General features: G+C 34.2%; 1 protein-coding gene across 1 annotated transcript in view; it reads left to right on the top strand.

The window, feature by feature from the left end:
• LOC128226665 (uncharacterized) overlaps positions 1 to 13,354 on the top strand; it is a 43,996-nt gene extending 30,642 nt beyond the window's left edge. Inside the window, exons 11-15 of the mRNA XM_052936647.1 lie at positions 911 to 1,033; positions 2,125 to 2,216; positions 8,145 to 8,269; positions 10,659 to 10,893; positions 12,820 to 13,354. Of these exons, the coding sequence (XP_052792607.1) occupies positions 911 to 1,033; positions 2,125 to 2,216; positions 8,145 to 8,269; positions 10,659 to 10,893; positions 12,820 to 13,354 (1,110 nt within the window). The remainder of the gene's footprint in view (positions 1 to 910; positions 1,034 to 2,124; positions 2,217 to 8,144; positions 8,270 to 10,658; positions 10,894 to 12,819) is intronic.
• The last annotated feature ends 3,555 nt before the right edge of the window (positions 13,355 to 16,909 follow it).

Here is a 16,909-nt window from a genome sequence, read left to right as displayed (position 1 = left end):
CCTCTAAGTTCAAGGTCACACTAAGTGTTTATTCACAATGGAATGCTGCTTATAAGGACATAACAGTGTAGGTTGTCAAGTATGGGTGGTATTTTTATGTTTAGAGGCAATTTAAAATAACTTGCCATATGTATTTGACATGTAAAGGCAAGATCAACTTTTCATGTACTGACCTTGTTCATAGGTCAATGTCACATTCGGGGGCATTCGTCACATACTGTGACAGCTCTTGTTTATTTCAATATTGCACTCTGATTGGATAATCGCAACATGTTGTAGGTAACATTTCTTAATAAACATTTACTCAATTGCAGGAGATACTGCTTTTTTTCAATCATAACAAAAAATTATTTAAAATGTAAGTAGAAGTATTGGTCGCATTTCTACTTGTGTTTATGCAGTATGAACACAGTAGGGCATTAAAGAGCAAATAAGCAAGAAGGGCTACCACACTTCATGGAATTTGCTTGCATATATATCCTACTGCGATCATACATCATTAACGCCAAAAGAAATTGTGATCAACCTTTAATTGAAATCACCATTGTATAATTAAACTTCTAGTGAAACTTTTTGAGCCATGTACATTGTGTTTTTGTTTTTGTTTTTTTTAAATCTCCTCTGATAAAGTCAGGCTTTTATGAGTTTCGTCATTCATTCTTATATTAGAGTGGAGGAATTAGGGCAAGTGACTGAAAACCTGTTTTCTTGCTCCACATCAACACCCCACTGTAAACAGTTATTTTTTGTTGTCCAGTTAGTGCAATGGTTAGCGCACTCGCTTCTCACGAAGGTGATTGGGTGTGATTCCCAGCCTGGGCACTCGAAACACATATTCACATGCATTTAAAGGGCTTATATTGAGGGGCTTGATTGTTTACTGGCATTTATAATGTCCAATATGTTACAGATGAAGCCCGGCAATTTGACAAGAATCTCCATGGAGCCTGTGAAGACCAATGGGTCAAAGATCAGTCTAACCATTCCTGATGACCTTGACCTCACAGGCAACAATGACTCAATCTCCATGCAGGTTAGTCTCCATAGATAATAGAACTATCAAACTGAGAGTGGTATAGCAGTACATATGTCTACCTTCTACCAACTGTTTTGGGTTAAATGGGCCACATCAGGGCATGTACCTTTGGCATTTCTCAAACAACAGCAAGATCAGTTACTGCTAAAAAAAATGGAATTGGGAGTAATTGACATGTTAGCCCATGAGTACAGCTACTTGTATTTGAACTAACAAAAGAAACTATTTGACAGTAAAATTACCATATTGTACAGATATTTGACTTGTATATTAATGCATATCTGCTCCCTTATCGATTAACAGATATCACAGTATTATGTGTCACCGTGTGACTTTTTCTTTCAAATATATTGTTCCTTTTTTAAGTTACATCTTATTTTTCTATAATATTTACTTTCATAATTTCCTACAAAGACTTTTGTCAGTCATTCTAATTGCAATTGAGTGTTTTGACATTTCTGATAAGATTTTGACTGCTTCCTCTTCTTTAATTATTATCAGTTAATTATCTCAGATCATTATCATAAACCTTACTCTTTGGGACTTTGACACTTCTCAATTATCTCAGAATTAATCTAATTGTAAATTTTATATTTGACAATAATTATTTTTGAGTGACACTTCCTAACATCTTCGATCATTATAGTTTTATCACTTAATTCTGATTGGTAACTTCTACTCTTTAAGTTAGTATATAACTTTATAAGTATGTACATTTTTCATTTAGGGAGACAAAAAAAGAAGGATATACATTAGGGATACATATAGACTAGGAACTTTGTACTTATTCTTTTACTAAGGAAATAGCTTTGAACTACTTTTTTGTGACTATATAATTAATTCACTTACTTCCATAACTTAATATATCACATAGACTATTGAATGTTTCTTGTTAAACAAGTCTTTGGATTTATCTTTGTTAACTATTCAACTTAAATCTGGAATAAATAAAGAACCAACTTAACATCTTAATTGGACTTGAGTTGTTAATCGAAGTGAACCATTAAACATGATCTGAACTTTAAAGGTGACTTGCAGTTGTGCCAGCTAATTCCCTAAATTAATGGCCAACTGCACGTGCCCCTTAGACAGTGTGGCTCGGGCTCGGTGACCACCCTACTATACCGGAGTGTATATACTGGCCTGTTCCCAACGCTACACGACTTAACCTGGGTGCACGGTACCATATGTACTGTTTGTGGGCTGATGTCATCTATAATATCAGCTATAATCAGATATCACATGTTTATCAGGTATTATCAGATAGCACATGTTTATCAGGTGTCATCAGATATCACATGTATATTAGGTATTATCAGATATTGCATGTATATCAGGTATGATTAAATATCACATGTATATCAGGTTTGATCAGATATCACATGTATATTAGGTATAATCAGATATCACATGTATATCAGGTATTATCAGATATCACATGTATGTCAGTTATTATCAGATATCACATGTATATCAGGTATAATCAGATATCACATGTATATCAGGTATGATCAGATATCACATGTATATCAGGTATTATCAGATATCACATGTATGTCAGTTATTATCAGATATCACATGTATATCAGGTATAATCAGATATCACATGTATATCAGGTATGATCAGATATCACATGTATATCAGGTAGTATCAGATATCACATGTATTTCAGGTACTATCAGATATCACATGTATGTCAGGTACTATCAGATATCACATGTATGTCAGGTACTATCAGATATCACATGTATATCAGGTATTATTAGATATCACATGTATGTCAGTTATTATCAGATATCACATGTATATCAGGTATGATCATATATCAAATGTATATCAGGTAGTATCAGATATCACATGTATATCAGGTATTATCAGATATCACATGTATGTCAGTTATTTCACATGTATATCAGGTATTATCAGATATCACATGTATGTCAGTTATTATCAGATATCACATGTATGTCAGTTATTATCAGATATCACATGTATATCAGGTATGATCAGATATCACATGTATGTCAGGTACTATCAGATATCACATGTATATCAGGTATTATTAGATATCACTTGTATGTCAGTTATTATCAGATATCACATGTATATCAGGTATAATCAGATATCACATGTATATCAGTTATTATCAGATATCACATGTATATCAGTTATTATCAGATATCACATGTATATCAGTTATTATCAGATATCACATGTATGTCAGTTATTATCAGATATCACATGTATATCAGTTATTAACAGATATCACATGTATATAAGGTATTATCAGATATCACATGTATGTCAGTTATTATCAGATATCACATGTATATCAGGTATAATCAGATATCACATGTATATCAGGTAGTATCAGATATCACATGTTTGTCAGGTACTATCAGATATCACATGTATATCAGGTGTTGTAAGATATCACATGTATATCAGGTGTTATTAGTTATCACAATGTATATTGGTTATTATCAGATAGCATATGCATACTTAGTTTGATCAGATATTACATGTAAAAACGATAATACTCATGTATCACATGATTACTGCGTGATATCAGAAATAACATGTGTATGCTGGGCGTTATCAGATATTACATGTAAACTTGGTGCCATCATTTATTGGTGACACATGTATTCTGACTGTTATCAGATGCCATATGTATACTGGCTGTTATCAGATATCACATGCATTTAGAGTAGTATCACTTACTGGCTGTTATCAGATAATATGTGTATACTACCTGTTTTCAGATAGTACATGGATACTTGCTGCTTTCAAATATCAATGTATACTAGTTTTTTTTAGCTCACCTGAGCACAAAAATCTCAAGGTGAGCTTTTGTGATCAGTCTATGTCCGGCGTCTGTTGCCCATCGTCCGTCGTCAACAATTATTGGTTATAATCATCTTCTTCTCCTAAACCACTTGGACAATTTTGATGAAACTTCTTAGGAATGATCCTTGGTTGGTGGTTAATTGTTCAAAGAAATTAATTCCATGCAGAACTCTGGTTGTCATGGCAACCCAAAGGAAAATGTCAACAATTGGTTATAATCATCTTCTTCTCCTAAATCACTTGGACAATTTTGATGAAACTTCATAGGAATGATCTTTGGTTGGTACTTTTTCAAAATTGTTCAAAGAAAGAAATTAATTCCATGCAGAACTCTGTATGCCATGGCAACCTAAAGGAAAATGTCAACAATTGGTTATAATCATCTTCTTCTTTTAAACCGCTTGGACAATTTTGATGAAACTTCATAGGAATGATCTTTGGTTGGTGCTCTTTCAAAATTGTTCAAAGAAATTTATTCCAAGCAGAACTCTGCTCCTAAACCACTTGGACAATTTTGATGAAACTTCATAGGAATGATCCTTGGTTGGTGCTATTTCAAAATTGTTCAAAGAAATTAATTCCATGCAGAACCCTGGTTGCCATGGCAACCTAAAGGAGAATGTCAACAATTGGTTATAATCATCTTCTTCTAAACCGCTTGGACAATTTTGATGAAACTTCATAGGAATGATCCTTGGTTGGTGCTTTTTCAAAATTGATCAAAGAAATTAATTCCATGCTGAACTCTGGGTGCCATGGCAACCTGAAGGAAAAATTACAAAACTTTTTTGGCCAATACTATGAAGCCTAGTGCTTAAATATTTGGTGTGTAACATTGTCGATTGCTTATATACCATGTTTATTCAATTTATGCCCCTGGAGAAAAATTGGCCTCAGCCCGTTGGCTACAAGTTCATTATAAATACACTTTGTTAAAATCTGATAGTTATGTCAAGTTTTTTCTTGAAGCAAGGGCAGCAAGTCTTACTATAACTTTTTTCTTGAAGCAAGGGCAGCAAGTCTTGCTATATGGTCTCCCTTTTTGTTGGAGATTCCACTACTTTCTATTTTTAGTAACAAGGGAATATTTTTAATTTCATTAAGTCTCCAACATAGTCACTTCTGAAGTAATTATTGTTTTTTTTAGGTTCATAGATTCAAATAATTATTAAACACTTCATTTTTTAGAAGAAATTTCATTTTTACTTAATGATAAATTTAATAATCAGACTTTTCCATTGAACTTCATGTAGATTATTGTTCATGCAGATGCTATAATCTTATCTTCTGTGTGGATAGTGTTATTCACTTATAAGTTATATAAAGAAAAGTTTTCTTATTAACATAAGAAGGAATGTGATGTTGTCCTAGACGGGTCAAGGTGATAATATTAGTTGAAGGTGTTGAATGTGATCTGATATTTGATTTTTAGAGCTTAAGGCCGTTTTTGATTTTATTGGGTTGTGCACTGTTTGTTGTTTGTGTATCTATACTAAAAGTTGTTTCAGTGTGCAAGCAATTTGACATAGTTTTGTCAGTGTGCAGGCAATTGAACAAAGTCCTGTCAGTGTGCAGGCAACTGAAAAAAGTCCTGTCAGTGTGCAGGCATCTGTACCAAGTGCTGATAGTGTGCAGTCAATTATCAAGTCCTGTCAGTGTGGTGCGCAGGCAACTGAACAAAGTCCTGTCAAGTTGCAGATGAGAATCAAATTCTGTCAGTGTGCAGTCAATCATCAAGTCCTGTCAGTGTGCAGGCAACTGAACAAAATCCTGTCAGTGTGCAGTCAATCGACAAGTCCACTATGTTGTCCGCTCTCTAACTTGAACATTTCTCATCCAATTTCCACCAAACTTCATGAAAGTGTTTGTTGGTGAAATATCTAGGTCAAGTTCGATAACCAGCCAAATCGCTTTAGGCACTCCAGAGTTATGGCCCCCTGAATTTGTCAAAATTGGCCATTTTAGCTTTGTCCGCTCTCTAACTTGAACATTTCTCATCCAGTTTCCACCAAACTTCATGAAAGTGTTTGTTGGTGAAATATCTAGGTCAAGTTCCATAACCAGCCAAATCGCTTTAGGCACTTCAGAGTTATGGCCCCCTGAATTTGTCAAAATTGGCCATTTTAGCTTTGTCCGCTCTCTAACTTGATCATTTCTCATCCAATTTCCACCAAACGTCATGAAAGTGTTTGTTGGTGAAATATCACGGTCAAGTTCAATAACCAGCCAAATCGCTTTAGGCACTCCAGAGTTATGGCCCCCTGAATTTGTCAAAATTGTCCATTTTAGCTTTGTCCGCTCTCTAACTTGAACATTTCTCATCCAATTTCCACCAAACTTCATGAAAGTGTTTGTTGGTGAAATATCTAGGTCAAGTTCGATAACCAGCCTAATCGCTTTAGGCACTCCAGAGTTATGGCCCCCTGAATTTATCAAAATTGGCCATTTTAGCTTTGTCTACTCTCAAACTTGAACAGTTTTTATCCGAATTTCACCAAACTTGCTACTATAAATGTTTGTTGGTATATATTCTTGGCAAAGTTCCATAACCAGCCAGGCTCTTCAGGATTATGGCCCTTGAATTGGTCAAAATTTGCCATTTTTGCTTTGTCCACTGTCTAATTTGAACAGTTATCATCTGATCTTCACCAAACTTGCTGAAAATATTTGTTGGTAAAATAAATCGGTCAAGTATGATAATCAGCCAAATGCCCCGAAGCACTTCAGGATTACTGCCCTTGCCATTTAAGCTTTGTCTACTCTCTAACTTGAACAATTCTCATCTGACCTTCACCAAACTTGCTGAAAATGTTTGTAGCTATAAAATCTTAACCAAGAATGTTTGCCGGTATAAATGCTTTGCCAAGTACACACTGATTGTCTCTTGTATTATTCAGACCATAAGGCAGTGTGGATTGGTTTGTAAAATAAAAGCTGTTTAACTCTTTCAACACCATAAAAGCCAGAGTGTAACATATGACATTTCATGTTGTATGACCTATATAAAAGGAACAGTGTAAATAATGTTGTATAAAATAAAACAAGACTTTAGGTTTGATGCAGTGGTATGAAGAATATTTCCTGAGACCACAGTGTGACTGAATATTTGCTGAAGTATACACCATAGTTTGACAGAACAATTGCTATAGATAACTGAAGAATGTGCCATAGTTCCCTGAAATACAGAAGTACTTGGTAAATACAATTTTGCATGAAACCCTCAGTAAATATCAAGGGCTTGGTCCCCAAAGGTTCTAAGTGCCTATGAAAATTATAGACATTTTAGCACCTTTTGACTCGAAACCCTCGAATTAAAATATTTTTTTTACTGTTAATGCCATATTGTGCCAAATCATTTGCTTCTTGAAAAGCTTGCTTCTCAAAGGGCCAATGTGACAGTAAGTTGTCTTAGAATCCAAGAAATTATTGATGGGCGTATTTTGTGAGTGTCACTCTTGTTGTTGTATTGACAAATTTAAAATAACTTGCCACATGTGTTCGACATACCTAGACGACGCGTAACGTGCAAGACCAGTGTCCCTACTTTTAAGGTCAAGGTCACAATTAGTGTTTATTTACAATGGAATGCTGCATATAAGGACATAGAGTATAGGTTGTCGTGTCCGGCCTGTGACTTTCTCTTGTATGGACAGATTTTAAAATGACATGCCACATGTTTTCGACATACCAAGACGACGTATCGTCTGCAAGACCCATGTACCTACCTCTAAGCTGAAAGATACACTAAGTGTTGATTCACAATGGAATGCTGAATATGAGGACATAAGTGTTGGCTGTCAAGTATGGTTGGTATTTTTTCTATGCTCAGAGGCAATTTAAAATAACTTGCCATATGTATTTGACACATAAAGGCAAGATCAACTTTTTATGTACAAGATCAACTTATTATGTACTTGTTCATAGGTCAATGTCACATTTGGGGGCATTTGTCACATACTGTGACAACTCTTGTTCAATATTCTTTGAGAATCAAGCTATATTGATAACAAAGGTTAAACTCTTTTACTCAAGTGAGCGATTTAGGGCCATCATGGCCCTCTTGTTTAAGAAAGCACATTAAGTACTGGGTGAAATCAGGCAGCACATGTTTTCTTGGTGTTATATTGGGTGTTACCAGTTAACACATTCAAATTGGCTGTTTTCAAATATCACATGTGTACTTAGTGATATCAGATATCATGTATCCTCGGTGTGGTGGGCTGTTTCAGTACATGTACACAAAAAAAACCCATACAGTTGGAAAGAGAGTGTCGCCATGGTAACATCAGGTGTCCAGTCTCTCACTCTTAAGGACTCTCACAACAAGCCAGTCCACATGAACAACCTCAAGTCACCATTGAAACTTTCATTTGACTTTGATGGTAAGCTAGAACTTTCTATTAAAATAAAGCACTTTTCTTTAGTTATCTTTTTTAAGTGATATAGACACTAATATTATCAGATTTCATATGTATATTGTCATATTTACCAAACCCATAGTCTTTTTTGTCTTTTTTTTTATTCATATGTAATCAACACAGCAATATCAGTACAACACATGATACATCATAAACAGAAGGAAAAAACAACACAGTCTTGGCAGAGGTTCTTTCTTGCACAAAGGTGATGAAATGTATTAATTATGTGGAAAATGTCCCTACCATTTAAACAGACTCTAAATTACGAGTATTAACCCTTTAGCGCATGTATACGAGATAGGCCGACATAGCTCATTAGCAGATGTAAACGCATCTGGCCGACCCTATACACTTCTGGATGTATACGCATCTCCCGCATATTTCAATAGGGTCATTTCAATACTTCAATTTTGCATCTTTCTTTTTGTAAACAATATCCCGGATGTTTATAAAGCTGAAGCTTAACCTTTTGTGTATAGATTTTCCCTCGAAAATGTTGTCTGCTAAAACTTGAAGGTTATTATTTATACTGCCAATCACAGGTGTGAGATCCCACCGTGACGTAATAAAACCTCGAGGAATGGCAGTACTGTACAGTATGGAATTTCCCCAAAAACATTGATGCGTAAATCATTGAATATATTATGTCAGTTTAATTTACCATTAAAAACAATAAAGATTATAATTATTTGTAGAAAATAGTTTGTGTTACAAACATTATAGAGACAATAAGTAGCTGAGAAAATGATGAGTAAATTCTCTGCTGAGCTAATCGATGGCCAGCATGGTTTCGGTCGTAAAATAGGTCAAGTAAACAACATTTATGAAAGCGTTTGATGATTTAGCTCTTTTTATTCATTACTTGGAAAACATTTATCGGCTTTCTTTTTGTAAAGAATTTTATGAGGGGGTAATAAAGTTAAACAGACACTCTGGACTGCATCTCTCAGCTGGATGACACCGGATATTCCTGCCACATTTCTGTGTATTATACACAAGAACATCAATTGTCGGCTTTTTAATCCAGATGGGTCTTTTTTATGATAGGGGTAATAAAATTTAGATCGATCCCAGCATTTTATTACCCTTTGATTTAATGCAATAATGACATTTCAAAGAAATGTTACAATTCCATCTTGGAAATGCATTCACAGATGAAATAAAATAATTTAATATTTCATCATTGACACCATTTATTAGATAATTTAATTATCTATAAAAAATGTCTTAACATAAAAAAGATTTGGAAACAATTATTTGGAGTAATATTGATTTTAAGGTCATACTGCTGTATTCATTTGCTCATTTTCAAATATCCTGAAAAGTACCTATACAGATAAGGACTGCTTATCAGTAAGATGGCTATTGACTGGGAGGTGTAATCTGGCCACTTGTCTATGTGCTAAAGGGTTAATGATTGTAACCTTTTAAATGGAATGTCCGCTTGTTCTTGTCTGATTTAAAATGATATTCATACTTTCATTTTTACACCTCAACTTCCATTCCTTAAATGAACTGCCTTTCCGCAATTCCGGTTATCATTTGATGAATGCAACACCTTCGGATATGTTCGGATCGCAATTCATCGCAAAACAATATACAGGGAAATTGTTGATCCTGTTATTGTTTGTATTGTGTCAGCAGGTCCCGTAAAATATAAATGAACATTTTAGAAAGTATTCATTTTATGATATGTTAAATGTATTGTTTTCAATAAGTGTTTCAATTTTACGTTTCAAAGTGATTTCAAGTGGTTGATCTTTTCCCGGGTTATTGTGACATCATTAATTTTGATAAAATGTTTCCGGTTACAGTCCGGTTGTTTTATTTACAGAATTGGTAAGAAACGATTACTGAAAGTTTTCGTAAATGAAATTAAGTATTTTGTAACAATTCTTGAATAAAATAATGAACTATTGGTGTCAATATTAAAAATGAATTGCGCAATTTATTCCTTAAAACATGACAGAAAAGGTTTTTCTCTCATTCTATTTAATCACAAGGTTGCGTATACTTATTGTTAATCCCATCAATTAAACAAAAATTGTTTTTCCATCATGAAGTCTGCATTTTCTTGGGTGATTGTTCAGAACTTTAAAAAAAAAATAACAATGTGATTAATGATATGGTTGTTCACTTTTAATAATATTGTGAATTTGTTCATGATGTGTTAAAATATTTAACAAATCATGGTCGTCTCAACTAGGATCACTTCATTTCACAAATGGATCCATTTAACTTTTAGAGCATTAATGATTTGAAAGTTAACACAGATGTCATTTGATCATGTGGTTAACTTAAACAAAGTTCTGAATAACTGGGCTATTGATGACTTTAAACCTCCTCTTCCCAGATGTGGCGACTAGTGCCAAGATTCCTCTCAAGCTGATCATCCAGAAACAGGGTAAGACATTTGATCAGGTTGTGAGACATGCAAGGCCGGGTACCACCACCTTCAACATCACCCTGACCCGAGGAAACACCCAGACATTCGTGCTCGACCTGCCACAAAACTTGTCTTCCATTAAACTTGGCATAAGTGAGGAGGGTGAAGTTAATATTAAAGAACTGGTTGCCACTGGATTTAGGTAAGTGTTTACAGAAAATCTGTATTTAACACATGATGTTTTACTCGACTTAATATAAAACAGTTGTATGCGTTGCACTTCGGAGATAATACTGCAGCATTGATGAGCAGAGAGAAACATGGAAAATGTAGGGAAAATAAATTTTATTGAAAAGAACAACTTCATTTTTACCAGTTGTGGTTTTATACTGTTGTGTTTTTTGAAAAAGTCTGTATTTTTAGCTTTTATGTGCATTGACCCGTAAAGCTGCACTCTCACAGATTTACCGTTTTTACAGCTTTTTTATTTTTTGTCTTGCAATGTTTGCGTAAATATCTGCAAACCAGTGATAAAAGACTGCTGACAAAAAAATCAGATCGTAAATTTTCATATTTAATGTTTTATGGTACTAACGGTTTAAGAAAAATGCATAAAACATCAATTTTTGAACTTACATATAAAAATCTGCGATCTGATTTTTTGTCAGCAGTCTTTATAATATAACTGGTTTCTATTGATTTTTGCAAAAATTGGCTCGTTCCAAGACAAAAAATAAAAAAGTTGTCAAAACGTTCAATCCGTGAGGTGCAGCTTTAATATTAAGCAGAGGTAGCAATATAGTGCCATTCAGGAATATGTCGATAGGTTTGTTTAATTAAAGGTTTGAAAACAAGTTCAACGTTCAATGAATCATGTTAGTTTTTTTCTCTATTTGCCAAACCGAGGCTATAATTTTTCCCATATCAAAGGGCCACGGCACCATTTCATTAAAGATGAAAAAACAACACTGTACTGATATTGAAAATGACACTCCTATTTGAAATCAATACATGCACATGTATAACAAGCATAAATTTTGAGTGATAAACCTTCAACTACATACTAATTAATGCATTTATGGAGAATATTAATTACTGATTACAAGATTTTAACCATGTATTGAATAACTGAAAACGCACAAATATTAAATGACTGGTGTCCAGTCCTAAAAGATTTACAGTGATCAACTATTGTCTAGAAAAAACATGTTAAACATTTTAATGTCATGTTTTCTACGCCTTTCTTTCAAATTAAACACGGTATCCTTCATAAGAACAAGTGTTTTCGATATTTAACTTATAAGGGCCCCCCAAAAAAATGATTTGGTTAGGGTTTCAATCTTTTAAAGAACAGGTAGGGTAGGTAGGCTTTTTATTTGTTTTATTTTTTATTATGCTTTATATTAGAACGTCATTGCCATCATTGGAGAATGGTGTTAAAGTAATCTTCTGTATCAGTGTGTGTATACCACGTGATAAATGACGTCATATATGCTACGTCAGAAGGCAAAAATTTGCTTAAAATGAAGACTTAAAGCAAAGATAACTTTTTATTTACAACACCATTTTAAATGAAACAAAGGACAGTCTATGCTGTTTAAAGAGCCTCGCCTTTGTTTTATTTCTGAAATTTGATGAGGTCATTAGTTTCATCAAACACTTCGACAAACCTGTTTCCAAAATAATGTTTTGACACTGCTCCGTCAGACGGCCGAATTGTGAAAAGGTTTGTCGAAGTGTTTTAAGAAACTAAACTCGCAATCAAATTTAAAGACCGAAGGTGGGGCTCCTATGCTGCGTAGACTGTGCTATGTTTCATTTAGAATGGTGAAGTAATCTTTGATTAAAGTCTTTATTCGAAGCAAAATATTGCCTTCCGACGTAGCATTTATGACGCAATTTATCACGTGGTATACACACACTGTGTATAAAGCTTTAAAAGGTTTTAAACTACATATTAAAACACACAATTAACAATTGACATATAAAATGATAGGGTTAGCGCCTATTTCGTAGGTAGGGTCAGGGAAACCGAACCAAATGTGTTTTTTGTTTAGACCTTGGGAGTTAGTGTTCATCTTTGATTAAAAGCTACGTAGCCACAAATCTTTATTAAATGTGTATTTAGATACCCTGGAGACATTGAGCTGATAAATGCCGTGTATGGAAGAGGTAATGGTGACGGTGGTGATGTTTTGGACAACATCACCAGGTACTGCCAGGAGTGTGATCATCGCTGCTGTAAAGACAACACTTCCTCCTGTATTGGAATATATGCCGGCTGTGGCATGTTCTGTAGCCATCTCCCAAATATCAACATGACAGCAAACTGCACCGATTTGAACGAAGATTTGACAGCAAAAGATACCCCGGGCAATGTAATTTCAGGAAAAACCATATATCTGTCAGCTCGTGAGCCAAAGCTGGAAGAAAGCAATGTAACATCTTATGTACTCTACTTTACTGTGAGCGTTGACATTACCGACACCCAAACTAGAGAAGAGTTGATGTTACGTGACCCAGGCTGTCTGGGAAACGAGACCATCAGTGAATGTTATGTATTTTTGGACCTGACTACCACCCTGCGGAGCTTTCACCTGGGATGTTACTACTGGGATGTTGAAAAGGATGACTGGACACAAGAAGGAATGCAGGTTTGTTAAGTTTATACTAAATAGTCTGCTAACAGTGTCCCCTGGCAGGGTTTTTTCTGCAGTACCCTATCGGGTATCGGACCCATTCCCAAATCAAAATAAATAATAATAATTTTATTTTGTCTTAGAAAGTATTTTTACCTGTACTGGTTAATTTTCAATATCCTAATAAATTAATGTGATGTAAAGTTTTTTTGATTATTGAACTCGAAAATCATTGATTTTCATCACATTCAGAGATCAGTATGAAATATTATCTGTCATGATTTATTGCAATAGATTTTACACCCAAGGATTGATATATCAGCCATTTTGGGTCTTTTAAAGGGAAACAAAATAATTTTAATCATTTCCTAATTCACAGGAGACTAGACACCTTTTTTTTTTAATTGTAAAATTTCCCAATTTCGGCATTTTCATGACGCAAAATTTCCCAAAATGTTTAGGAACTTTTTCCCAAAATGGGCAGAAAAAGCCCTGCCTGGCCAGTGTCACTAGAGGGTACTATAAATTTTCCCTCCCGCTGTCCTTACTACTCGTATAGAAATGTGTCATAAAAAAATAAAAAGGAGTACAAACTGGTTAGGTTAAAATGGCGACATGGCTAAGTTACAAGTGAACATGAATCTTATCTAGTTAACCAGTTATTATGTTACTTATTAAATGGAATTCACAAACACGCTCAGGCCTGTTTTTAGTCTTATGATATTTATCTTACCAAAAAAGTATCGCGAATATTAACTAGATAGATAATTATCGCGAAAATTAAGTGGTTAACCCAAAACAATTTGTTTTGTGAACTCATTAAACAAAATTAATCTAAGAGTGAAGACTGTGATTTTTAGGGATATATAAACAAAAGCAAACAATTGTTTGTTTGGGCACTGAGAAAAATATGTTGGATTAATAACTAATAAAACTATGGATATATACAACAGTAGTTTTTTCAGATTATTTTTGTGAGGCATTAAAACCTATAAGGGACTTCACTATTGTATTGCTAGCAAATGACTGGTTATGTGAAAGACAAGCCTTGAGAAGCCAAAATTAAACATAGCCTTGTTTATAGGCACAAGGTCCAAGGCCTAATATGCACATTATATTCAGAGATATGAATGCAGGGATTGAATTTAACGGTTGCTTACTCGCAAAATACGAGTAAGAATCGAAAAATGCGAGTAGAAAATCCTGGCACTTGCATATTTTTAACGACCACGTATTAATTCTATGTATTCGCTCAATCTGTCCTTTGTTTGTTAAAAACTCCTTTGACATTTCAGATTTCTGACAGAAGTTTATCATCATCACCATCGATTGAGTGTTTGACCTCCCATCTGTCTTCATTTGGAGCGTCTATTCTTGTGGCCCCAACATTTGTGGATCCAGGTTCTTTTCCTTATTTTTTTTCTATTACATGAAGCTTGTCAGAATTATTATCCCCCGCCGAATCGAAGATTTCAGGAGGGGGATATTGTTCGGGCGTTGTCCGTCCGTCATTCCGTTCGTCTGTCCATTCGTCCGTCCTGTACCATATCTTGGTAGGCATTGATCAGAAAATGTTCAAACTTGGTCAGAATGTTCCCCTGGATCAAGTCTCGACCCCTTTTAAAAGTGGGTCACATGGGGTCAAAAACTAGGTCACTAGGTCAAATCTTAGAAAAATCTTTAGAACAAACTAGAGGCATTATACATAGTCAAATATTCATGAAACTTAGTCAAAATGTTTTCCTTGATGATCTCTTGGTGGTAAATAAAACTGGGTCACATATGATCTAAAATTAGGTCACTAGGTCAAATCTTAGAAACATCTTGTCTGGAACCATATCATGGTAATAATTTGTCAAGTTATGTTCAAAATTGGTCATGATGTACCCCTTGGTGATATATGGACCACTTAAAAAAGGGGAAATGGGGTCAAAAACTTGGTCACTAGGTCAAATCTTAGAAAAATCTATAGGCATTATACATAGTCAAATATTCATGAAACTAATCAGAATGTTTTCCTTGATGATCTCTTGGTCGTAAATAAAACTGGGTCACATATGATCGAAAATAAGGTCACTAGGTCAAATCTTTTCCCTTTTTTAGGGAAATATTTTGTCCGGAATTGAAATGATTGGTTGGATTATGTCTTGGTCTTGATGTACTTGATGAAATATGGACTGTTTGTAAAGTGGGGCACATGGGGTCAAAAACTAGGTCACTTGGTCAAATCTTAGAAAAATCTTTTAGAGGCATTATGTATGGTCTAATATTCTTGAAACTTGATCATAATGTTTTCCTTGATGAACTCTTGACATGTTTTCAACTGGGTCATATGTGATATAAAAATTACGTCACTCGGTCACATCTTTCAAAAATCTTGTCCAAAACTATTTTTTGGTGGTGACTGGCTCAATAATGTTCAAACATGGTCAGAATGTTCTCTAAGGTAAAATTATGACTGCGTTTTAAAAGTGGGTCATATGGGTCAATAATAAGGTCAATAGGTCAAATCTAAAAAAAGCTTGGGAACACACTAGAGTTAATCTAATATTCATGAAACTTAATAAAAGTGGTTTCCTTGATTGTTGTTGAATAGTTCGAAACTGGGTCACATGGGGTCAGAAACCAGGTCAATAGGTGAAATCTTTGAAAAATTGTGTTCTAAACCAAACATATGTATTGCATACCGTAGTCAGTTATGTACAAATTTGGTCAGAATGGTTGCCTAAATGAAATCTTACAAGAACTTTAAAACTGGTCTCATGGGGTCAAAAACTAGGTCACTAGGTCATATCTCACAGAACCGGTAGCAGTAAAACTAGATGAGCTTGAAAATAACACGCAGTGAACATGATCAACAGGTACCTTAAAATGTCATTTCCCACTATTTACTGTTATCACTTCAGAAATGTCTGAACTTTCACTTTGAAATCATTCAAATTCATAGAAACTATTACAAATACTACTCAAAACTTTTATTTCAAATAATTCCATACAAACTCAAACTTATATCCAAAGTTCATAACGGTCCATTTCTCTGCAGCCATATTACATGTTTATATAGGAGTATTCCACCTACTTTACATTTCCAAACCATGAACCTTGCCTTATCAGGCGGGGGATATAAATTCAATGAATTTGCTTTTTAAGAGGTGTTTCAATTGAAATACTTTTTCTTCAGTTAGATTAAATTGACACTCTTATTCAAAATCAATACATACACATGTTTAACAAATATAAATTTTGACAGATAAACCTTTAACTACTTACTAAATTAAATGCAGAAATTTATGGAAAATATTAATAAATGATAACAAGATTTTAAGAATGTATTTAATAGCAGAAAGCGCAATAATAGTAAATGATGGGTGAATGCTAAAATATTTACTAGATCTACTATAGACTCATCAGGTAGAAATACCATGTTTTATGCACAGTTCTTTCAAATTAAAATTGGTATCCTTCATATTTATAGAACCATTGATTTCGACATGTAAGCATCCTTTTTGGTATATTAAAACAATATTATTAATTGTGGTAAATTTTATTTGGGAGTAAGAGTGCATCTTTATTAGCATG

Source organism: Mya arenaria, chromosome 1 (assembly GCF_026914265.1).
Source record: "Mya arenaria isolate MELC-2E11 chromosome 1, ASM2691426v1".
Lineage (NCBI taxonomy): Eukaryota > Metazoa > Mollusca > Bivalvia > Myida > Myidae > Mya > Mya arenaria.
The sequence above is the reverse complement of the archived record's forward strand: the minus strand, read 5'-3'. Positions and strand labels throughout refer to the sequence as shown.